Raw genomic sequence first — 24,397 nt, forward strand, 5'->3', positions numbered from 1 at the left:
TGCCAGTGAAGCTTCATGAACCATTTTCATCATTTTCTGAGTCCACTAGATGGTGCTCTCTGTTCAACAAAGAGCTGAAAGCATACTCAATTACCATAGCTTCAGCCTTTTTGTTTAAACCAATAGCACCATTTAGTGGGCTCAGAAAATAATGACAATGGTTCTTGAAGCTTCACTGACACATCACTACTGCTGATTGGTTAACATTTTTCAACTGTGCGAATAATTGGACCAGACATGCTGGACTAGATACCAACACTGTCTCTTCCCACCATTTCTTTCCATCATCAAGCCAGAAAAAAAGAGGTCTAATTCCCATTAATGTCCAAAAAATGAGCTGACACCATGACTTAGTAAACTGAGATGTGTTTTAATGTGAACTTTGTGTTTGAGGACCATCTCAAGACAGCTGAAGACGAGCCGGTCACATGAAAATAAAAGCACTAAAAAAACTGATTTATTACAAAATTAATAGATATTTATTTCTGTTCAGATTTTTCACGTTAATGGTTCCGACTGTGACGCAAGAGAGAAACACTGACAGCCGGGAGACAAAGAGTGAATAAATACTAATGGATGAACAATCACATTTCAAACTGAAATTATACTGATTAGTTAATAAAGATAAGAGTCTGTAGGCACATCAGTGTGAAGCTGCAATAACCTGAACACAGCAGTTAATACAATATTGGACTTGTTGAGGTTTGTCTCCTAAATTAATAATGTTGTGTTCATATCATAGTTCATTGGATGGTAGATGGGAAAGATTCCCATGTTTACAATATATGAATGTTGAGCTAACTGGACAATAGTAATAAAAAAAGAAAAAAAAAAGAACATTATATCCTTTAAACTGAGCTTTAATGACTTTGAACGACAGACTTTGACTGACCCAGGTTTGTTTTTGACAGGCATATCTATATCTTTTGTGTAAAACTGGACTTAACTTTCCAGAAAATCCCACTTTTTCCTGCTTGGAGTAACAAATTAGATCTTGACGAGACTAGTTCATAAATCAGAAAGTGATAACAACTACATAATGTGAACACAACATTATCTTCTGCACAGTGGTCACTTCAGACATGTCAGACAGACCTCAACATTCATCAGGCTAGGTTGGAATATTTAAGGCTTATCTGTAGTGATGTGCCAGTGAAGCTTCATGAACCATTTTCATTATTTTCTGAGCCCACTAGATGGCGCTCTCTGTTCAACAAAGAGCTGAAAGCACACTCAATTACCATAGCTTACCATTGCCTTTTTCTTGAAACCAATAGCGCCATCTAGTGGGCTCAGGAAATAATGAAAATGGTTCATGAGGCTTCATTGGCACATCACTACTAATCTGTGCTCCGTCCCAGCTCTGCTTTGAGCTAAAAGCGGAGTGATAATGTGCTAAGCAGTAGGCCTGGGTACTGTTTGTAAACTTTAAATATTGGCACCAGGACAATAACTACATTTCCCTAAGCATTTTTTACATTTACAAAAATCATCTTATTACATTACATCAGTGTTACATAGAGAACTTTGCCTTAATAAATATATGCATGTGATGTAACATTTAGGTTTTTAGAGTGGGGATATGCTGAACTTGAGCATGTAACATTTAGCATTATAAATAAAGCAGGTTAGGTTTAGTATACTGGTGCATCTCAATACATTAGAATATCATAGAAAAGTTCATTTCCAGCAGTTCAAGTCAAACAGCCCCAACCAAGTATTGAGTCATATAGATGGACATACTTTTCAGAGGCCATTTAAGGCGGGAAAGCATTACCACATTTCTACCATTAAAGCCGGGAAAGCGAATACGTCGTTTTGTAGTATTTGTAGTTTTTTTCCACCTATTTTTGGTCTCTTGGCCAATGAAATGCATCAGAATACATGTGGGAGTGTCGCAATGCAACATGGGACTTTTCCAGAACTGAAATCATGGCGGAAGACGACTATAGCGGAGGGAGCTCAGATATAACAGCTATAAGCTCTCAAATACTTTTTGAATTTCATTTCTATATGCTACAGAGGCTGAAAAATCTATTATTTAGAAGGAAGCGTTAACACTTCTGTTGAATTTCCAGAAAAACTTCAGGTTTTCGGGGGTTATTTTAAAATGGCCCATAGGTTTTCCAGGCGTTTTTTTCCAGGCGTGTTTTAGGCCTAAATGGGTTAAACATACTTATTAAAATTGGTCTTTTGGAATATTACTTTTCTTTGAGACACTGAATTAAATATATTAGGACATGAAATGTTTCATTCTGTGTGTAATGGATCTATATAAAGTGTTATTTCTACTTTTTGAATTGAATTACTGACATAAATAAACTTTTCTATGATATTCTAATTTATTGAGATGTACCTGTATTGCATGTTTGCTTGAATTTCAGTGCAGTAACAGACAACTGGACATCTCATCTCATTTTGGCACATTCACATACCGACCTATGTTCGAACAATAAGCAGACGCTTGCAGCAGGTTCGGACTGCTGGGCATTAACATTGTAGCAGAACTTCATTCTCATCTGCTACTTAAAAAACTCACTGTACTCACTATTTCTTTCTTCCACATAACTAGATAAGAATAAAGCTTATCCCTGTTATGTGTTTGGCACAAAGACTGGAAGCAGGTGACTTGGAAATTAAGTTGTATGAAATACTTTCGAGTAGTGTAGAGTGCAGAGTGTAAGCCGGTCCTGATTGTAGAATAGATAGTTCCGGCAGGGTCAGCCGGTGGTGAAACTGGTTTCTTTTTTTTTTCAAATTTTTTTATCCCACGATTTTTTGTAACCCATTTTATTCATCACCCAGTTTTTCCTATCGTGATCCTGGGCGTTCTTCCCTGTTGGTCTGGGGAGAGCCCTGAACTGGATGCTTCCTCTGATACATGTGGATCAGGCGCCCCGACCGACACAGAAGGCCCTTTTGCCGACACCGACCAGCGCTACGGACACCGGACACATGGAGCTGGGGACATGCCTCCAACGCCCACAGCGTCCTGGCGGGAATCGAACACAGGACCTTCTAGCTGTGAGGCGAGAGCGCTACCAACTGCGCCACCGTGACCCCACCGAAAACTGGTTCCTGATATGCAGGAGGATCGTTGTTTTGTGGTGGAATGAGTGGTGTAAAAAGCTCAAAAAGTAAGCCAATAGCTCTGCATATTTCATACAACTTAATGTCCAAATCCCAAACTAATCCCTTTTATATCTCTGTAGCTATCTGATTTCCATGTTGCAGTTTAAAAAATGAGTTCATTTAATGGCTTAGCATAGAGCTGTTGAAACTCATCTAACTCTGAGCTTTTGGGAAGTTGTTTGATATTATTACAAAATGTTCACTTAATGAACAATTGTAAGAACCATTTTGCTTTGATTGTTTATTTGTTTGTTTGTGCCTCCTTCCACCGGGTGGAGAAGAGAGCTCATTATGGGTTCTGATGTCATGAGTTAATATAAGGCACCGCTGTATGACTGATTGTTGTGAGATGCCCGAGAGGCACACAGTTTTTTGACCGCAGAAATATGATGTATAAGTTGGAAATATAACTTTATTTGTTTAAGAACAAAGTATACCTTTGTTTGGAAACATTACAATAAACTGAGTTAATTGATATACGGAAACTGGACATTTCATTTGTGCTCGTAAAACACTATAAACATGACCTCATCATACTAGTGGCATCTTTTTCGAGTAGCAATCAGGTCACTACAGACAACTTTAGCTAATTTCAGTTTTTTGCCTTCATTGTAACACTTACTCCATGGTGTGGGCTCCGTACTGTGTTGGCGTTTAGAGAAATTGCACCTTTTCATCTCAAATACACATCCAGAGCAGAATGATGTGCTGTCTCCTGGATGTGACAGTGAGTCCCTTGCTGTGGTGAACAGGCCTGCAGCTTCAGGAGAGTTTCTGCTGATTGCAGACGAGTCCATCAGCAGACGAGGACGAGTAGTGTCCTTCATCCTCATCCTTCGCTTCTTCCTCTGTGTGTTTCTCTCTGGGTTCTTCCACCAGCACCTTCAGACGGCTCAGGTGATGCATCGCTCTAAGGACGGAAAATTCATGAAAGTTATTGCACTTAACCCACAACTGTAAGATATAAAATAGTTATGTGACAAACTACTAGAGGTAGTGATGTGCTAGTGAAGCCTCATGAACCATTTTCATTATTTTCTGAGTCCACTAGATGGTGCTCTCTGTTCAACAAAGAGCTGGAAGCACACTCAATTACCATAGCTTCAGCCTTTTTCTTTAAACCAATAGCACCATCTAGTGGGCTCAGAAAATAATGACAATGGTTCATGAAGCTTCATTGGCACATCACTAACGAGGGGTGGGAATCATCAGAGGACCCATGATACGATTTTATCCCAATACTTGTGTCACAATACAATATTATCGCGATTTTAAGCATCTTACGATATGGTGAGTATTACAATACAATATATTGTGATTTAACTGTTTAACTGCATTTTGTGTCCACAAAATTAAATTAAATCAAGAATTGTTTTGTCAAGTAAGAGAAAATTCTCAGTCTATTCATCTCACTTCAGTCTTTTTATTTCTCGACAATGAGAGTCAAAGCCACAGACTGACCAACAAAGTATTCAGTTGTGAAAAAAGACGAACTTTACAGCGTTATTTAGACAACTTCCTGACATGATATCCTGACCTATAGATTCCGTCTGAATGCTTAATATTGATGCTTGGTGTCATTGAATTGATATAATATTGCCATGCAAAATATCGCCATACTATGCTGTATCGATTTTTTCCTCACTTCTATAAACTACATCTACAGTTAGTTCAGATCATCACAGTGCAGCAGCTGGACAAAAAAACGCTCAAACATCTGGGAGGTCATCCTTAAATAAGGGCTCATTTGGGATTTAAAAAAAATATATAAATTAGCATTGATGATTGAGTTAAATATAGTTAAATATTAAATAAAGTTAAATAGAGATTAACACTGGTAATGTGTGAGCACAGGCTTTAATTTGTTTTAAAATATGTTGAGGTATTTCATAGGATAACTGACATGAATCCTGATGTGAGAAATCAGATCAGATACCTCTGTAATGAGGGTCCACCTGAAAAACTCTCCAGCTCTGCTTCACCTTCAGGACTCTGTAACACAAACACACTGTGTGACCTGAGACTTGTAAACACTGCCTACATATAAAACATGTTACAATACAAGGTCACAAAGTTCACATTAAATTATTATGGGAAGCAGGACACAGGAAGCTGCTGTGTCATTCCATAGACTGTATTTAAATAGTGGAGGTAGTCATCATGACAACCCGTTTGAAACATCTTTTATTTGTTTAAACCGGGAGAGACCATATTTAGATTCCGGAGGAGCGAGTGCACATTGCATTTGCTGCGTTAGCGATCTGTCAATCAAAGGTAGCCACACCCCAAATCTTAGCCAAACCCTGCTTTAACATCTAATTTCTTCTAAATGGGACCATTATTTACACAATCAGCATCATATTGTCTTGAAGAAGACAAGCTAGTGATTGAGACTATAATATTGCCACGAGAATTTCTTCTGAGGTAATAAATCAAGTGACAAGTCGTCTCATTTTGTATTGAGATAGATAGGACCGGACTTCTTTTGCAACCACAGTTGTCGGCCCCTGCTGGAGTTTTGATAGACTGCAGGCTTTTCTGCACTCCTGCATTTGTTTCACTGCTCAGACCGAGTGGGTTGCCACCTGGTTTATTCATGAGAAAACTGTAACCTACATGCACAAAAAGTTTGTCTGGTTCTTTCGTGCTTGACACTTTATAATTTACGGACAAGACAGGGAACTAATATAGACCCTTGCTTCTGTGTGGCATGAAAGCTGTTGTCACACTAGCAAAATGCTTACGTGATGTTTGCAGTCCAGAAACTAGGTAGCTTTCTGTAGTTCAGTAGAGGAATAACTGGTGCCTTATACAATTCTACAATGTCATTCATGAAAGGATTTTATCCAAAGCGACGTACAAATGAGAGATAATACAACACAAGCAAGGATGAAGTCAAGAAACATAGCAATAGTAAGTGCAAGTGTAAGTAAGTTTGAGTCCATTAGGACACAAGTGCTTTATAGGTTGCGCAAGCAGTCAGTGAGATACTTGTCGTAGTCATCAGCGTAGATCAAGAGTGAAGGTGTTCAATAAATAGTTGGTGTTCAGGCTCCTCTAAAAGATTGGCAAGGAGTCAGCGGAACAGAGGGAGTTTGGAAGTTGGTTCCACCACCGGCTCTCTTCTGGATCATCTGTAGAGGCTTGGTGGTGTAGAAGGAAGACCTGCCAGTAGAGAGTTGCAGTAGTCTAAACGGGGTAACACAAGGGCCTGAACCAGGAGTTGTGTCGATTGCTCGGTCAGGTAGGGTCTGATTTTCCTGATGTTGTACAGTTGCATTCAAGGCTAGGTAAGGTTCCAAACGAAACCAGGTGATGTCTCCCCCATGCCATGGAAATGACTGGAGATAACTTCTCTGGTGCTAAGCTCATTGATGTATCCTGCATAATGCTTAAATGCGGTTTGTATTTCTCTGTTTGTTGGCGCTCCCCTCCAGAACTCTTGGGTTGTGTGAGATTCTGTACACTGTTTGAAAAAAGAAACGCTTTGACTTCAAGAACCTCATTTTTGGGGGTTATTCTTCACCCACGGAGTTTGTTTTTTTTTACTTTGGGATCAAATAGGACAGTGGTTCACAAATGGGGGTACTTGTACCCCTGGGGGTACGTGAAGGCACTCCAGGGGGTACGTGAGATTTAAAAATATACATTTAAAAAGTAGCATCCATGCAAAAATCCTTTAAAAATAATTATTTAATTCATATTTTAAGAAAATATAAGTATAAGTTCATAAAATTTATTTTATTTTCAGTTGGCTATTCAATTTCCTGATCCTAAAAACCCAGAGTCTCCCCCATAGCAGGATGGTTCGACCCAACCTGTCATATGCCACCTGGCATCACCTGTCAATCACTTGAAAACTCAAAGATGGAGTCGTGGTTGAAGCTTAGCAGTTATAGTTTTAAATGGTTTTATGCTCACTGTTTTTACTACATTAGTTTGAATCACTTTCATTTTAGTGATGAGAAATATTTGCAATAAATTAGTCATTAGTATTAACATTTAAAATTGTTTTTTTTATCAAATGTTTGAATTTTGTATGTGTTTATCAGTTCCAAGGTTTAATAAATCAGACACTGATGGCACAGCGCTCTGTTTTTAAGTCTTTTTTTTTTTCAACCAAAAATGCTTTGTCCTGGTTAGGGGGTACTTGGCGGAAAAAATATTTCACAGGGGCACATCAGTGAAAAAAGGTTGAGAACCACTGAAATAGGGCATTGAGAAGTGTGAAATTTCACTGGTGTTGTGAGAGAAGGTTCGTACCTGCTTGACTGGAGCTTCCTCTGTTTGCCTCCCGTCAGCTGAAGGTGCAGCTCCTGACGCCTGCTGCCGTCGCTGAAGCTCCGCCTCCACCGCCTGCAGCCTGAACAGCATCTGTTTCAGAGCCTCCACTGGACCGGGCTGCTGGAGACACGAGCCCTGAGCCTGGGAGGGACAGCAGACAGAAGGAGGCGCTGTCATCCCAAATATGTCAAATATTCACTCATCTAGTGTTAGCATATTGTATCTGAACACGCCCCCCTTTATCAGGCACTGGGGGTTGTGGGCAGTGGATTTTTAGGGGGAGATAGCAGGTCAACAGTGGATGCAAAATAGAAGTGGTGCACATAATCTGAAAGCTGAGAACCTGACGATGAATTTAAGATGTGTCATGTTGTGTTAAGGATAAATCTCTTCTAAATTTGCCCTAATTAATCAATTAATTAAACCTGTTAAGGTCTATAAGGGTTCAGGATATTAAGGTTTGGCTTTCTAAAGTCCATTTACATGCTCACTTATGTCTCATACATTGTTCCAGAAATACTCTTGTTGTAACCATTTGTTCAACACATACTGCTGAATTAGGCCATTTTATTATTATTTGTCAAGAATGTTACATCAATATGCCAAGACCTTTGGAACAACATGGAAAAATCCATGCTGTGATATAAAACTTTAGACATGGGGGATTTCTGCACATCCTCTGAATGCTCTAGGTCTCTAATTTATAGCTGTAAAGTTTCATGAGGCTGCGATTAACATAGAGGTTACTGCAACTCATTTTATACACTGAGGTCTAGACTCAAGAAATGCCCTCACTGCAATGAACTGGCTACTACTGATGACTAACATCATCCCACATGAAGAAAACTGGACTCATTGAATCCACAAGAGTCTCAGCTTTCCAGTAATATCCAATTTATGTAATGCAAAGCTTGTTTAGGGTCCCCAGTATGCAGAAATATTCAAATAGAGTGGGCGAAAATAGCACATTTTCATGCATGTGAAAAACTGTGTGGTTTTTGCCGTAAACTGCATGTTATCAGCATAAAGGGGGCATGTGTGTAAAGAGGAGGCTTGTGGGAACCCATAGAGCCTTTTCCATTCCTATCTTTTCTTTAGCCTTAAAAGTGAGTCTGCTACAGCCTCTAAATAATCTGAGGTTTAAAAATCTGGAGAAAAGAAAAAAATGTCAAACTGTCCAATAGGTGGTGACATATAGGCCTGTGCCACTGCAGGAGGGGGCATTACACTGCCATACAAAGCCTAACTGCAGTAACTACCATACTTTTTTGGCCAAAATTGAGTTAAACTAAAAAGTAACTCCTTGATGTCTGTTTTATTGTGTGACAAAGTTTTAGATTTCAATTTTGTTTTATTGCAGAGAAATAATGATATAAAAACCACAAAATCCAACTCAAAACCAAATAGTAATTGCACTTACCATGGTCTGCTTTGGAAATATATACGAATTTAAACATAAAAATAATAGAAATTATAAGTTTATTTGAAAGGGAAATATTATCTACATATTGATCAAGTAAAAAAAGTGAGATAAAATTATATAAAGACTAAACTATAACATTACTTTATGATAGAAGTGTAAAATACACAAATAGATCACTGAATAGAGTTGTTAAACACTTTTAAATACACTGATAACAAAATCAATTTGAAAATATTTATTCACTGAAAACAAAATATAAAAGCTGAAAGTAGACAACAACATTGTTGTTACTCCACTCGGTTTTTACATTACTATTAGAACATTTTACAGCAATGCAGTAACTACGTTTTTGGGGTCAAAGGTTAAATAAATCATCATGATTTTGAGCATAAAAATGTCATCATAAATACATGTAGAAATAAGTGTCATATCACTTATCTACATATAACCCATTTGGCTGGCCAGTTAGAACACGTTAAAAATTTTTAAAGCAGTTTTGAGAGTATAGACGAGAATCAAAAAGGCTGCTTTTACAGAAATTACCACAAATTAGAGTTAAAAATGAAGTTACTGCAGCCTACCTGAGCTCCTCTGTCACTCAGAACCTCTGTGAAGCTACCTGCTGCTGCTGCTGCTGCTGCCAGGTCCCTGCAGGTTCCACATACAACCATTTATCATTCTGTGTGTTTAGTCATGGTACATCACAACTGTAAAGTGAGTGTAAAGAAGTCTCACCGAGTGAATGGACGACAGTGTGAGGAAGAACGCAGCAGCAGCTCCTCGGTGCTCACTGTACTGACGGCTTCTTCGAAACGATCAGTAAGACTGGCTGGACAATAATAAAACAACAATAACAAAAGTTATTCAATAAGAACCAGACAGCACTGAGGGAACCACATGTGTGAAAATCATTTGATGCAGTGATGTTAGGTAGTGGTGTGCCAGTGAAGCTTCATGAATTTTTTTTATTATTTACTGAGTCCACTAGATGGCTAAAAGCTTCATGAATTTTTTTTATTATTTACTGAGTCCACTAGATGGCGCTCTCTGTTCAACAAAGAGCTGAAACCACAATCAATTACCATTGCTTTAGCCTTTTCTTTAAACCAACAACACCATCTAGTGGTCTCAGAAAATAATGAAAATGGTTCATGAAGCTTCATTGGCACATCACTAATGTTAGGAGATACAGATTTCCCTTTATAAATCTTTTTGTGTGGGAGATGTATTATATTTACAGATTACACATTTACACACAGATTGATGATCTGTTTTCATAAAAAATATTGAAGATTTACCTGCAGCTTTAAAGCTTTTATTGTGAAGGAGCTTTGTTGAATTGAGTGTTTTTGATTAACAATGATGATGATGATTGATGATTTTGTTGCTCAGTGTACTGTTCTTGGACATTAACTTTGTATTTGCTTTGCTTCACAGTGAACAACAACATTTACAGCAACATACAGCTTTTCTAAAAGAATAACTGCTTCAAATCTGATCGTATCTTACACCTGCTCTAGAGCAGCACAGAGAGAAGCGCAACTGTCATTACTATCTTCAGACCAACGCAGTAGTCAGTTTCCCACCCAGCCCCCACATTGTGTACATGCCCCAAACTGTGCGCCCATGGGTGTGCTGGTGTTAAAATGAGGTGTGGTAAGGCACATTGTTATCTTCAGGCAGCAGAACCTGTGCCATTGACCAACAAAAACCTGGTCTAAAGTCAGTGGTGCAGTATTTTCCTGCTATTTAAGGGCACACAGTGTTCTCAGTGGATGGGTCAGACAGAAAGATGTTCTTCCAGTAGAACAGCATTCGTGTTAGAGGTGTGAATCAGCGTATTGGCCCCACGATACGAATTAATCCCGATACTTAAGTAGCGATACGATATTATTGCGATTTTAAGCATTTTGCGATATGCTGGTCTTGAACGTCGAACCACTTACGTCGGGGGCTGGGGGCGGGATTCATTTTATTTTATTTGTTTAACTGCAATGTGATTGATACAGGGCTAGCATGCTTACAACAAAGGCTAACATTAACATCTTATTGGTGTGAATCAGCATATCGGCCCCACCATATGATTTTATCCCGATATTTGAGTCACGATACGATATTATTGCGATTTTAAGCATTTCGCGATATGGTGAGTATTGTGATACAATATATTGCGATTTCACTGTTTAACTGCATTTTGTGTCCACAAAATTAAATTCAATCAAGAATTTTTTGTCCAATCAGAGAAATTTTCAGTCTGTTCATCTCACTTCAGTCTTTTTATTTCTCCACAATGAGAGTCAAACCCACAGACTGACCAACAAAGTATTCAGTCAAACTGAACTGAACTGATATCAAACATGTATGGATGACAACAAATGCAGCATCTTATCAAACTTTCAAAAACAACAAGCTTCACTGATTTCAATTATTTTGAATGAAACATAAAAAAAGCCAAACTTTGCAGGGTTATTTCAACAACTTGAGGACTATGATACCAGTATCTTCAGTATATTCCTCAAAGTGAGCCTTCTACAGCCATCGGAACACGAAACATCGGTACTTGAATCAATATAATATTGCCACGCAAAATGTTGCGATACTATGCTGTATCGATTTTTTACTCCACCACATCACAACAGCATACCATTGCGATATCTTGAGTGGCAATATTATATAGATTCATGGCCGCCAGGTACTACTTTTCAATAGTGATGTGCCAGTGAAGCCTCATGAACCATTGTCATTATTTTCTGAGCCCACTAGATGGTGCTATTGGTTTAAAGAAAAAGGCTGAAGCCTCTGTTTGTTGAACAGAGAGCACCATCTAAGAAAACAATGAAAATGGTTCATGAAGCTTCACTGGCACATCACTACTTTTCAAGGTCTGCTGTATTTTTTAAAATACTTTTTTTAATACTATTTTGTTCAGTTGCATAACATGAATATGGAAAATGAATGTGGAAAAACTGAAACATATTCTTTAAATTGAACCTTATTATCTTAACTTTTTCACTCTGTGGCCCCTTGTATCTGTCAGTTTCAATGCACATGCACAATAAGTAGACTGACTAAATCTCACCAATTTTTCTAAAGACACCTCAGGCCTTCCATAATCTTTTATGTAAATGGGGAAACAATGGAAGGTGTTGTTATTTATAGGTTATTATACAATGGTTTTCTGGAGCTCAAATTGGGCTGAATGTGGCCACTTAACCCCTATAGATTCCTAATAATAACACTGTTATTATCTTAATAATTACTTCAGTTATGAATCTGACTTTCACAATGTCCTGACGAACAACCTGTTTGTGATTTCATACCGTTATCTGAGCTGTGTGTATGCAAATTTGTGTTCACTGTGTCTGTTGTGTCATTAAAATTAGCCTGCTGCTTACAACTGAAACAAGAGTGTCTGTCTCACCTGGACCTACAGGACTCTGACCTCCTCCAGAACTCTGAGACAGACGGTTCAAGACCTGGTCCGCCTTCTGGATCAGAGACTCAATCCTGTGGTCTGACAGGAGGAACAACACAAACAGCAAAACAACAACAACATCAATATTCATCTATAACACACATTTCATGTAGTTTTACATGCACAATGTGTCTTGTTACCTCTGAACTGAGTTTCCACGATATCAGAGCTGTTTCTCTCTGCAGCCAGGAGAGAAATCTGTTCAGAAAACTGAAGCCGGAGCTCTCTGAGCGTCTGCTGGCTGTCAACCTGATCACTCACATTAACACACACACACACACACACACACACACACACACACACACACACACAATCAGTGAGTTAACTGGGCATGGAACTTTTTTCTTAATCATGTCAGATACAGTTAATGAAACATGCAAACATGAGCAGCTGACTGATCCAATTGAAATTTTTTTTTTTGGGACACACTGTGCAAATATAATACATTTATTAGATTTGTTAGTTTCAATATTCTTTAAAGCTCGTCGAAAGCTTGAAGCAAATTCAGATAAAAGTACCGGTAGATAACATTTTCTTAGTAACTTTACAAACTATATAAACAACGTAAGGCACATCTCCTCACATAAACGAATGGAAATCAAGCTGCACTATTATCTCCATTTTCAACATTTTATAAACACTCACGCTGAATTTTCTATAAAGAATAATGCAAAAGCACCATTTTAAATGTGTTTTGCAGAGATTTGCTCATACGTTTTTTTTTTTGGAAATAAGTTATTCAGCATGAAATGAGCAAATCTTAGTCTAAAGACCAAAACAACCAATTAGACTGATCAAATAAGACGAGGCAGCTCTAATAATTAGATACATTGACACAGAAATCTCATGTTTTGTTAAGATATACTCATTATGCCTGCCTGTTGTTTTTTTTAAAATAAATAGTGAAGAAAGAAGCAAATATCCAGCAGATTTAACCCACTGGGCCACTTTAATTTAACCCTGTCAGACCCTTCAGGCTGAAAATGTCCTCTTCCAGAAAAACGTGATAAAAACTTTCCAGATTATTATTTTGTTCTTCTTTTTTCTGCATAAACCTCTTAAACAACTTCTGCCCTGTTCAAAACTACCAAACATTCAAAGATTTTGAGGGTTCATACCCTTTAAATTCCAATTGAAAATTCCAATGCGTTCAGATTGGGCTGTGTCTCACCTGTGCAGATGTCTGGTGGGGATCATCATCCTCCAGCTCTGCTACCCAGGATGGAGCTCCACATCTGAGAGCTGCAGCTGGAAGAACAAAACCAAAGACAATCCAAATTAAAACTAATGTTTTTTGTTAAGACAGCAAACTTTATTTTTTATAGAGCTGGGGAAAAAAAATCGATGCAGCATAGAATCCCTGTATTTTGCGTGGCAATATTATATCGATTCATGGCCGCCAAGTATCGATATTTAGCGTTCCGACGGTAGGCCTTAGTGTGCTCACTTTTAGGAAGAACTGGAGATACTGGTATCATATGAAACTAGAAGATCTAAGGAATCTATAGGCACGATGTGCTTCAGGATATCTTGTTGAAATAATGCTGCAAAGTTCAGCTTTTTTTATGTTTTATTCAAAAAATTGAGAGCAGTTCAACTTGCAAACCTCAGCACCTGTTTGCTTTTCTCCAGGCTCGGAGCCACGTCATTACATCACTGTGTATGTCTGTATACGTCTCTGCTTTCCCAGAAACGCTAGCACCAGGTAGATTCTCAGAAAAACAACAAGACCCAGCATTTGTGAAAAGTTTGTACAAAATAGAGTATAGAGAATAGTTTTATGTTTGTCTTATTGGTTTTCTAAGAATCTACTGCACCTACTGGTACCTTGTTTGCCATGTAGCAATAAAAAATATACTAAAAACCTGGATTAATCTGGTTAGTCACATTGGACTGCTATTATTTTGAACACTAATGTATATTAGGGCCGGGACTTTAACCCGCTAAGATTAATTAATTACACAAAAATTAACGGGTTAAAAAAATTGACGAATTCTAATCGATTTTAATCACACTTATTTTTGCACCGCGGAACGTTTCTCACTGGATGAGTTTCAGGCGGACCGATTACACTGGAGCACCAACTAGCGTTCATGAGTTCAGACAAAAACAAACCACAGTGAACATGAAGGAAGAAGCTGAAGAGAGCGCTGTGGTTGGTTTTAGAAATTTTCTAAAATATGCTATTGCTACACTTAATGGCAAAAATTGCACTGGTCTGTTGGATTTGAACAAAAATAAACAATATTTTTGTTGCTTAAGCTTATGTATTCAGTCATTATTCAATGGTATACTAAAAATCCATGTGAAAAAAAATTACTTCTCACTGTTCTCAGTTCAAATATTTATATGCGATTAAAATGCGATTAATTTAGATTAATTAATTACAAAGCCTCTAATTAATTTGACTTTTTTTTTAATCGAGTCCCGGCCCTAATGTATATATATATATAAATATATTTGTAGCCAAACAGATGAAGCAGTGATGCTGTAGTGTAGCAGTGGGTTCAGTAACATGGAAAGCAGAGCTGTTTTTGTACCGTGGTCTTCCCACAGCTCTGGCTGCGGCTCGCTGAGATCACAGCGCTGGATCCAGGCGGGGTACTTCAGGTCTGGCACGCTGGTGATCCCAGAACAGTCCATGTCAGACCTGTTACTGGTGAACCAGCGAGGGAGGTGGAGGGACGAAGAAGGATCTGCCCAATCTGACCTGGCTGCTCTGTGTGCTGACTGCTGGAGACAGAAAGAAGGAAGATTCTCTACAATCCTACTCACAATCAGATGCAAAAACACACGGAAAAATATTAACGATAGTTACTCTGTTGCAACCGACTGAGGAGATGTCAACATCTGGATCCAACATGGCTGCCCCGGGTGTTCCTCTGTACCTGGAGAGAAGGAGAGAGAGTTATGAAATGTAAAATGTAAAGCACAATAAACCATCTACAAGACAGATCAGAGATATTTCAGAAAGCATCTTAAAAGAGACAGAGAGCTGCCTGCAGCATTAACCTGGAGCTCCTGGGCGTCCTGCTTGGATTAGGAGGCTGGTGGTTCAGTTGGGGCGCAGTGTTCCTGCTGCTGAGTCTGTCCCAAGCTCCATGTGCTGGTCTGGAAGAAGAGGAGCAGGGCTGACAGCTTCCAGACTGGGACAGGAGACCTGGATCGGCAAACAGAACAGTCACACAAAAACTGCAACTAATCTATCTGATCCATGTATTATATTGACCCATTTATCATTTAACAATGTAATGTCAAAAATATAACAAACGATGCATGTGGAAAATAGTATTATAATAATATTACAAATAGTATTATAATAATATTATAATATTTTAAAGCATGAAGCATTTACAGCAGAGTAATGAAACCCCGTTCTCAGAGACCCAACCCAACCTCAGGGGGTTATAATGTGAATTTGCATGATTACATCTGACTGTCTGGCTCTGTTTTGTCACTGTTCTGTTTTGAGCATCTTCTTCCTAGCACCACACGATAATTCTACTCCTCAAAGAATTGTCACTAGCACTTATTGATGCACTAATTATTATTGCACTATACCTTGATTGTTTGTTTTTTACTCTTCCTGTAAGTCGCTTTGGATAAAAGCGTCTGCTAAATGACTAAATGTAAATGTAAATGTTCTGTCATGTCTGATCCTTGTATGTTAATAACATTAAGTCGCAACTTCACCTGTAACTACCTACGGCCCGATCATGTGAGACTGATTTTCTGTATATAAGTCCAACAGTTTCTTTTGTAGAGAGAGAACGCTGAGCTCCTTCGCTCTGTTGAGCATGACGTAAAGGCTTTGATCCATCACACCGGCGTTCTGCATTTTTCCTCAGAGACTTAACAAACCGCAACTTTTCAAGAAGAAAGTGCTTTTACATGCATTTAAAGACATCTGATGAAGGTGGAGGTAGGAGTGATGTGCTTAACCCTCGAGTCATCTTAGGGACCAAACGTGTACATTCAGTTAATTTTATGTTTTTGATTCTTAATATGTCGGCCAGTTTAAGGGCTAATTGTATGAAACTTGGCCAGGGATTGTTTTTTTATTATAATTTTAAAAATCCAAATTTCCTCTTTTGCAAGGTGTATAGAATAGGAGATACACATAACACTCACACTTTGACCCTTCGGGCCCTTTTTGGTCCCATTGACTCCCATTATAAACACATATTTTTGACATAATATAATGCTTTTCCCATGAATCCAGGGGCAGCAGAGCTAAATCACGTACAGTTTCAATGGAGGCCTGGTTCTCTTACCTTGCAAAATGCATGGCAATGAAAAAGCTGACCACCATTAAAATGTTCTTGGTGTGTTGGGATTGATATAAAAGGAGTTATCAATTATTGACATAGTCAAGGCTGTAATAAACTCACCCAAAATATTCCACTTTGTACCTTATTTTTGAAAATGTTGCATATTTTGTGTTTTTGCCCTTGTGAAAATCAGGGGTTCTTATGACCAAAAGGGCATTAAAACATAAAAAAAATAAAATAAAAAAATAAATATATATATATATATATATATATATATATATATATATATATATATATATATATATATATATATATATATATATATATAGACTACATCGTCTCTCTACAAATGTTGCTCCTGGCTCTGTGAACCTACATTGGCATCTAAATGCGACACGTACAACACATTTTGTTCTGCTCGTTTTGAATGCTATGGACGGCAATTATGTTCTTATTAACACTGAATGTTAATGGTGGGGAAAAAATAGTTAGTATATAGCATAGTATTGCAATATTTTGCGTAGTGATGTTATATCGATTCATGGCCGCCAAATATCCATATTTAGCTTTCGACGGGCAGTTTTTGTTTTTTTCAGAGGTTGTAGCAGGCTCACTTTTAGGAATATACTGGAGATACTGGTATCTATGAAACTAGAAGATCTAAGGAATCTATAGTCATTTGTGTCAGGATATCAAGTTGGGAAGTTGTGGAAATAACGCTGCGAAGTTCGGCTTTTTTCATTCAAAAACATTGAGAGCAGTGAAGCTTGTTGTTTTTGAAAGTTTGATAAAATGCTGCAGTTGTTGCCATACATGTTTGATTTCAGTTCAGTCCAGTTTGACTGAATACTTTGTTGGTCAGTCTTTTTATTTCTCCACAATGAGAGTCAAACCCACAGACTGAAGTGAGATGAACAGATTGAGAATTTTCTCTTATTGGACAAAACAATTCTTAATTTAATTTAATTTTGTGGACACAAAATGCAGTTAAACAGTTAAATCGCAATATATTGTATCCCAATACTCACCATATCGCAAAATGCTTAAAACTGCAATAACATCGTATCGTGACTCAAGTATCAGGATAAAATGGTATTGTGGGGCCATTACGCTGAATCACACCAATAAGATGTTAATGTTAGCCTTTGTTGTAAGCATGCTAGCCCTGTATCAATCACATTGCAGTTAAACAAATAAAATAAAATGAATGATACACGTTTTAGTTGGTCTTGTTGGTCAGATAGCCCCCAGGCCCTCACCTAAGTGGTTCGTGGTTCAAGACCAGCAAAGAGTTGGTGCAGCTCTGGAACCAGTTTTTCTGGCAGAGAGCCGGTTCTCTGGCACTCGAAACGCAAAGAACTGGTTCTAGATGTGGTACCAGTTCTGAAAAAAGGGATAACAGAGACCTGGGATAGAGGCAGAGGTGTGGGAGATGCTTTTATAGACCTTGGATGAAGGCTGAGGTGTGAGTGATGGGCATCGATCCATCATAAGGGATAGACAGCAGCTCATCTGTTGTCATGGAGAGTCTGTCTCGGTTGCCACGGTGATGGAGTGAGCTGACCGGGAGGTTCAGGAAGTCCAGTTCCCTGTCGGTCAAGCGCTCCCTGAGGACTACGAGCAAAAACAAACAAATTAGGGAAAATAACACACAGATGAAGTGATACAGACGTCATGGAACAGACTTGTTTACTTGATAAATGTGGCGGCCTACCGTCTTTGTTTCTGAGCGTGCTCACTCTGGGTCTGTTGGGCGTGGGCGGCAGACTCTGTGGTAGAACCAACTTTCCTGTCAATGACTCTCTTTTCTGATGACTCCTCTCAAAGTCTGTGATGTAGGCGTCCAACGCTGCCGAGGCTGACTCATAGTTCTGCAATTAAATGTTCAATAAGCGATTGAGCAATTCACTTCAAGAAGCCCAGAGCAATACATATGTTTTGTATAGAATTGTGATGACTGACATCAGAAAGACAGTTCAAAGGCGTTTAACTTGAAGTACTGAAATCATTCAGAAATGAACAAAGATTTAATGGTTACTAGGGGTGCACCGATTGCAATTTTCTGGCCGATCACCGATTTTTAAAAAGCCTGACCTGCCGATTCCGATTTTGGCTGATACCGATTTTTTTTATAACTCACAGCATACACCTTCAATGTTTGAATCTTATTATATTGGAAAACAATAACACAGTAATATTTTTCTTTAACAAATAAAGGAAATCACAATGTCGAGGTAGTTAATAAAATATTGAACTTAAAATCAATAGCAACAATTTACAGGACAAACTAATAAAAGAACTGCAACCATAAATAAATTGGTTTTTGTTCTGTACAACATACAGACAACTAGGGAGGGCATTGATTTTTGAATATTCGAATATTCATTAAATCATAAAAAATTGAATAGTTCATCATATCTGGAAGAAAAAAAAGTTGTATTACTGGCGCCTTCCACAACACCTCCTGCAGCAGCATTTACACACTTAAAGAGCTAACTGTTAGCCTATAAGCAATTTGCAGACTGGACGTTAAGGGGTTAACATCCCCTCCGGCTCCAGCTGCAGCTGGGAGAGACTGCTGCAGGAGGACTATGCCGCGGGGGCCGGCGGCTCGTTAAGAAGAGTAAGAACGAGTCTCCAAAAGTCTCCAATAACACCAGAAAAAGTCTCTTGATTTGTTGCCAGTCGCTTTTTTGAAAAATAGTCACTAAGTGATTCTGAAACGCCCTTTTACAAATGGCGTGTGTTGTTGTTGTGTAGAGTACTACGTCACATCCTGCTTAGTGATCTATCCAATCAGTAACCAGGCTGTTTTCAGGGGAGAAAAACGGCCCTGCTCTTCAACAGGGACTAAAAAAGTCCCGTCAAAAGACCGCTCAGGACGGTTCGTATTCAAATTAGAGGCATTTCGGTGAGTGAGACCCACCTCATTCCGGGTATTGGGCTGTAGTTGAAACACTAGAAACTCTAGAGTGTCAGGATCGCGCCGTTTTCCCCATTGCAACAGCTGATGCCTCAAGTCTGTATCCAATTTTTTCGGTTTGGAAGTTTATAAAAACGTAGTTCTGTTTTTTTGCCCCGTTGTTAGTACATTCTACCACACAGCAGCTTTTGACCATTTTTCAGTTTTTATTTTCATTTGTTTTTTTCCCCCCAGTCAGATGCCCCTGCAGACTCCTGCTAAAGAAAACAACCCCAGTAGAAACAGTCGAGACAGTACCTTGTCTCTGTATGTGAAGGAGGCGTTGTGTTGAGGAGGCAGCAGGCTGCTCCTCAGGTGACCTGACCTCGACAGCAGGGAGGTCACTGTTGACTCAGGAGACAGAAAGTCACCCACAAAGCCACTGGAGTCCATGCTAAGAAAAAAAATCAAAGAACATTTCTGATGTTACACATCATCAAATCACAAAGACAAAAATGGTGTTATGTTAAGAGAGGAGTGTAAAATATGAATGTGGGAGTGTTTAATATTCAAAGTAGGGGTGTTAACTATTTGTAGTTCAGAAGCTACTTTCAGCACAATTTGATCTGAAGTAGGTCGGACCAGAAAACCACTATATAATAACCTATAAATTAGAGGTTGACCGATATATCAGCTGGCCGATATATCGGGCTGATATTTGCGTTTTTTACTTGTATCAGCATCGGCCGATATGTGCGTGCGTTCGCCGATCAATTAGCCCATTTCACTGAGCCAACAGCAGGCAAGGCTCGGTGCAACATCTGCCGTTCTCTGGTGAGCTGCTGCTGATACCAGAAAAAAGAAAAACACATCAAATATGTGGATCATCTGAGGCGCCACCACCTCGAGGCCTAGAACAACATACATATTGTTTGCTATCCAACTGTTCATATGTTTTGTTTGTTTTCTTAATAAATGTTTCTTTTTTTGTTTAAATTGAGACTTGTGTAACATTTGTTATCATTGTGTCATTTTTATCATGTAAATGGAGGGAGAAAAAGCAATATCAGCTTCAAGAATCGACCAAAAAAATCTGCAGCACATATCGGGATCGGTTAAGACTGATGTCAAAATAAGTGGTATCTGCATCGGCCTTAAAAAACCCGTACGAGTCGACCACTACTATTAATAACAACACCTCCAAATGTTTCTTCTTTTAGTGAAAAAAGTGCATTCTGAAAACGTTTACACTGAATGAACAATCGAACAGAAGAGGACAAACAGGAAAAATAAGTGAAATATGTCTCAACATTCAGTCAGTTTATGCGGGTTATAATTTACAGACAGCACTGGATCTGCACAGACACAAATATGAAGAAAATAAAGTGCAAATTAAACAATATTTTCAGTTTTTCAACATTCAGTCATTCTACAACTCACTGTCATTACATGTGCATTAGAATTTATCTAATCTCGTCTGATATTGATTCATGTCAGCATTTATTCCAGTGGTACGCACACTTTTAAAGGGGGAAATGAGCAGGTCACCATCAGACAGCTGCATCTCCTACAGGGACAGTTTGAACTGGAAAGAGTGCATGCTGTCATATTACTGTGTGATAACTTTGTTGAGGCCTTGCATCGTTTTCCTCAAATTGTACAAATGCTCTGTAATATCCAGCATTAATGCAAGGTTCTGCAGTCATTCTGCCTCCTGTAATTCAGCCACTGGCTTTTCCATTTGCTCCATAAATTGGCAAATTTACTTGTAAAACAAGGAAGTGCATCAGCATTGCTCCTCAGCTTAACCACCTTACTTCAGTGTGGTTTGGCACAGCATGGGTAATGTCTAATGTCAACTAGGGCTGGGCGATATATCGCTATAAAAGATATATCGATATATTTTTAAATGTGATATGGAATAAGACCATATCGCATATATCGATATATAGTTCAATTTTTTCCCCCTTCCTTTATATATAAATGCTGCCCTTACTAGGGTTTGTAGTATTTAGTTCTTTTGTAATGTTCCTTATTATTTTCTCATATAAATATAAATATTTTAATAATATAATATATTAATAATTGACCCATTTTAAGCATTTTTTTAGGCATAGTAAAATTAAACCATTTTTGATAGAAAAAGACAAAATATAGTATGAGTTTTTTTCGGGGGAGTCATTTTTGGACATCCCATAATGTGTAAATTGTTGCTATTTTTTGAGAAATAGTTCTTGACCCGTGAGTCCTGGGATTCGAACAAGCGACCCCTGTGGTAACAAGTTGATTTCAGCCTAAATATATCGGGATATGACTTTTGGTCCATATCAGCCAGCCCTAATGCCAGCAAGAAGGCTGTCAAACTGAAGATGATTAAGACTTTCAAGCAAACAGCTCCACAGAGTCATGTAACTGCAACATCATGATATATAATACAATTATCAATCAGCTGTGTTATGCTGCTGCAAAATGTTGTTATAAGCGTGAAACTTTGCTGTTAATTTGGGGTCGTTATGAATCACCCAGAGAGCCTCAAATAGAAAAAAAAGAGATGCAAAAGAGCTGCAATGATACCACAGAGATGCTCACAACGATGAATGGGCAAATCACAAATAGACACAAAGTGACCACAAAGAAACACAAACTACTGACATATGTGTAACAACTGTAACAACATGATAAGGAAAGCGCTAAACAACCATAAAGCCTGCGTGTATGTAGTAGATTTGCACAATATGCTGTTTCAACATCAGGCAAATGAACTCCAACAAGTCTTGTGACAACTACTACAACTATTTTTTTCATATCATAGGAAAATAATTATCACAATGTCAATTTTGTAGGAATATCGTGCAGCACTAGTATGCACAGTAGAAGAGGTGGTGGTGGGCCCTTCTACATGTCTGTGCACAGGCCTCAAGATGAACCCATGCAAACCAGGTCCGGCTGCCTGAGCAAAGATTATTATACACATTATATACATTTCTGCTATTTGGCATGAAAATATATTTTAGCATGTTAAATAGGTTAAATAGGTGGTTGCATGTATGTACATCAATGAATAAATATATTTAAGAGATATACAAAGCAGGGCTGGGCGATGTATCGATATAAAAAATATGTCAATATATTTTTAAATGTGATATGGAATTAGACCATATCGCATATATCGATATTGTTAAAAAAAAATGATATCTTTATATATATAAATGCTGCCCTTACTAGGGTTTGTCATGTTTAGTTCTTTAGTAATGTTCGTTATTTTTTTCTCATATAAATATATTCATTTCAGAAAAAGATTGACTATTTTATTTCATAGTCTATTTTTATTTAAGATATTTTTTATTTAAATGTGAGCTTTGATTAAAAAAAAACCTCCTGGTACTCCTGTTGTTATACAGTAATTATGTTCACTTAAATAAATGGTTTCAATAAAACTACTTGTGACATGTCATATTTGACTTTCACTTTAACTGAACATTTGCTCTCACTTTGCGATAAAAATATCAGGATATATATCGTATATCGATATTCAGCCTAAATATATCAGGATATGACTTTTCGTCAGAGTGTTGGCTTGCTTCTATGTTTTGTTATTATTATTATTATTATTATTATTATTATTACTTTCTCCTTTTTTATGTAAAGCACTTTGTGTTGCATCTCTCTTGTATGAAAAGTGCTTTACAATTAAAGTCTGATTGATTTATTGATTGATCGTTTGGACAATTTTAATGATAACAACAAAAATAGCTCATAAGAGTTTAATCTAAGAGCTGATATCTAGACATTTTCCATGGTTTTCTTGATGATGATTGTGGTTATTATCGAGAAAACCATGGAAACTGTCTACAATGTCTACAATATCTAAATTGTTAATACTATTTTATTTCTATATGTCTAAACTGTTAATACTTTGTATATAATTCTACATGTCTAAATTGTTAATACTTTTTATATTACTATGTCTAACTTAAGAGCTGATATCTATACATTGTCCAGGGTTTTCTTGATAATGACTTGGGTTATTATCAATAAAACCATGTTAAATGTCTATATTTCAGCTAATTAGTGTGTTGCTGAGGGATTTTGCTTGTCTTGTATAAACTTCAGTATGGAGCTCATGTTGTTTAATGTTATTAAAACTAACTGGCGTTCGTTTGCTGATTTAGCTTTAGCCTGACCAACAACAAATGTTTAGCTAACAGTTACCTAAACAACCACACAAACACATGTCAAACAACACCGTAAAGGCCCGACCGAGACTCAGATAATAATAGTAGTAAGGGTGGAGATAAACACTGTTTATTAAAGTCAGACTAATGATAACAGGATGTTGCTATGAACGTTAGCCAGTACAATGTTTATAACCCATTCACAACTGCGCTTCAACGTTAACCAGTTAAACCCGTGACAATGTGAATGAAACGGTAATAACACACTTACGTTTCTGCTCCAAACTGTTTCATCTTCAGTCCATCTCTAACTTTAGTCTGTTGCTCCAAACACAAGATTCAAGGCTCCCGGGTAAAGCTAACCCAGCTGATCTGATCTGCAGTCAGTTCCGCCGGAGACGTTACGACCGAACACGATTAAAACATAAAGCATTAAATCAATCCATAGTTATCAACGGAGACATACAATGCTCCTATACCAAGTTTTAACGTTCATATTCCACCACTGTCAGCATCTTCAAATCAGAATCTTTCGAAGAAGCTCACAGCTTCAACTGTACCAACCACCGCTGTCTCTGTTAACTAGCGCACCCTACAGGCCGGAGGGAGCTATGACACCAGGGGAATAGAACATAAAGACGAAATTGCATTAAAATGAGTGGTGGAAAAAGTATTCAGATATCTTACTAAAGTAAAAGTACTAGTACCACACTGTGAAATGACTCCACTACAAGT

At 38.0% G+C, this 24,397-nt stretch overlaps 1 protein-coding gene across 2 annotated transcripts; it reads right to left on the bottom strand.

The window, feature by feature from the left end:
* Positions 1-1,330: 1,330 nt before the first annotated feature.
* c19h18orf54 (chromosome 19 C18orf54 homolog) lies at positions 1,331-24,201 on the bottom strand. Of its 2 annotated transcripts, none has more exons than XM_059357270.1 (15): positions 23,934-24,201; positions 19,806-19,941; positions 18,300-18,456; positions 18,032-18,199; positions 15,327-15,474; positions 15,133-15,202; positions 14,855-15,044; positions 13,486-13,562; positions 12,455-12,563; positions 12,261-12,353; positions 9,575-9,668; positions 9,421-9,487; positions 7,396-7,557; positions 5,069-5,124; positions 1,331-4,042 (listed from the first exon to the last, which is right to left on the bottom strand). In XM_059357270.1, the coding sequence occupies exons 1-15, from the start codon at positions 23,954-23,956 to the stop codon at positions 3,895-3,897; spliced, it is 1,698 nt and encodes a 565-aa protein (XP_059213253.1). In that variant the 5' UTR covers positions 23,957-24,201; the 3' UTR covers positions 1,331-3,894. The 2 variants fall into 2 exon arrangements, with proteins under 2 accessions (XP_059213253.1, XP_059213252.1); XM_059357269.1 differs by having other exon boundaries at positions 14,855-15,047.
* Between the last annotated feature and the right edge of the window lie 196 nt (positions 24,202-24,397).

The sequence above is a fragment of the Centropristis striata genome, chromosome 19 (assembly GCF_030273125.1).
Source record: "Centropristis striata isolate RG_2023a ecotype Rhode Island chromosome 19, C.striata_1.0, whole genome shotgun sequence".
Classification (NCBI taxonomy): domain Eukaryota; kingdom Metazoa; phylum Chordata; class Actinopteri; order Perciformes; family Serranidae; genus Centropristis; species Centropristis striata.

Bases quoted from the DNA above. Each gene is read 5' to 3' on its own strand.
- c19h18orf54 (XM_059357269.1), bottom strand. From the start codon at position 23,956: ATGAAACAGTTTGGAGCAGAAAC. The intron at 19,942-23,933 runs GTAAGTGTGTTA...TTTTTTTCTTAG, and splicing joins AAACAGTTTGGAGCAGAAAC to CATGGACTCCAGTGGCTTTG. The intron at 5,125-7,395 runs GTACGAACCTTC...TTTGTGTTACAG, and splicing joins AGGAAGCTCCAGTCAAGCAG to AGTCCTGAAGGTGAAGCAGA.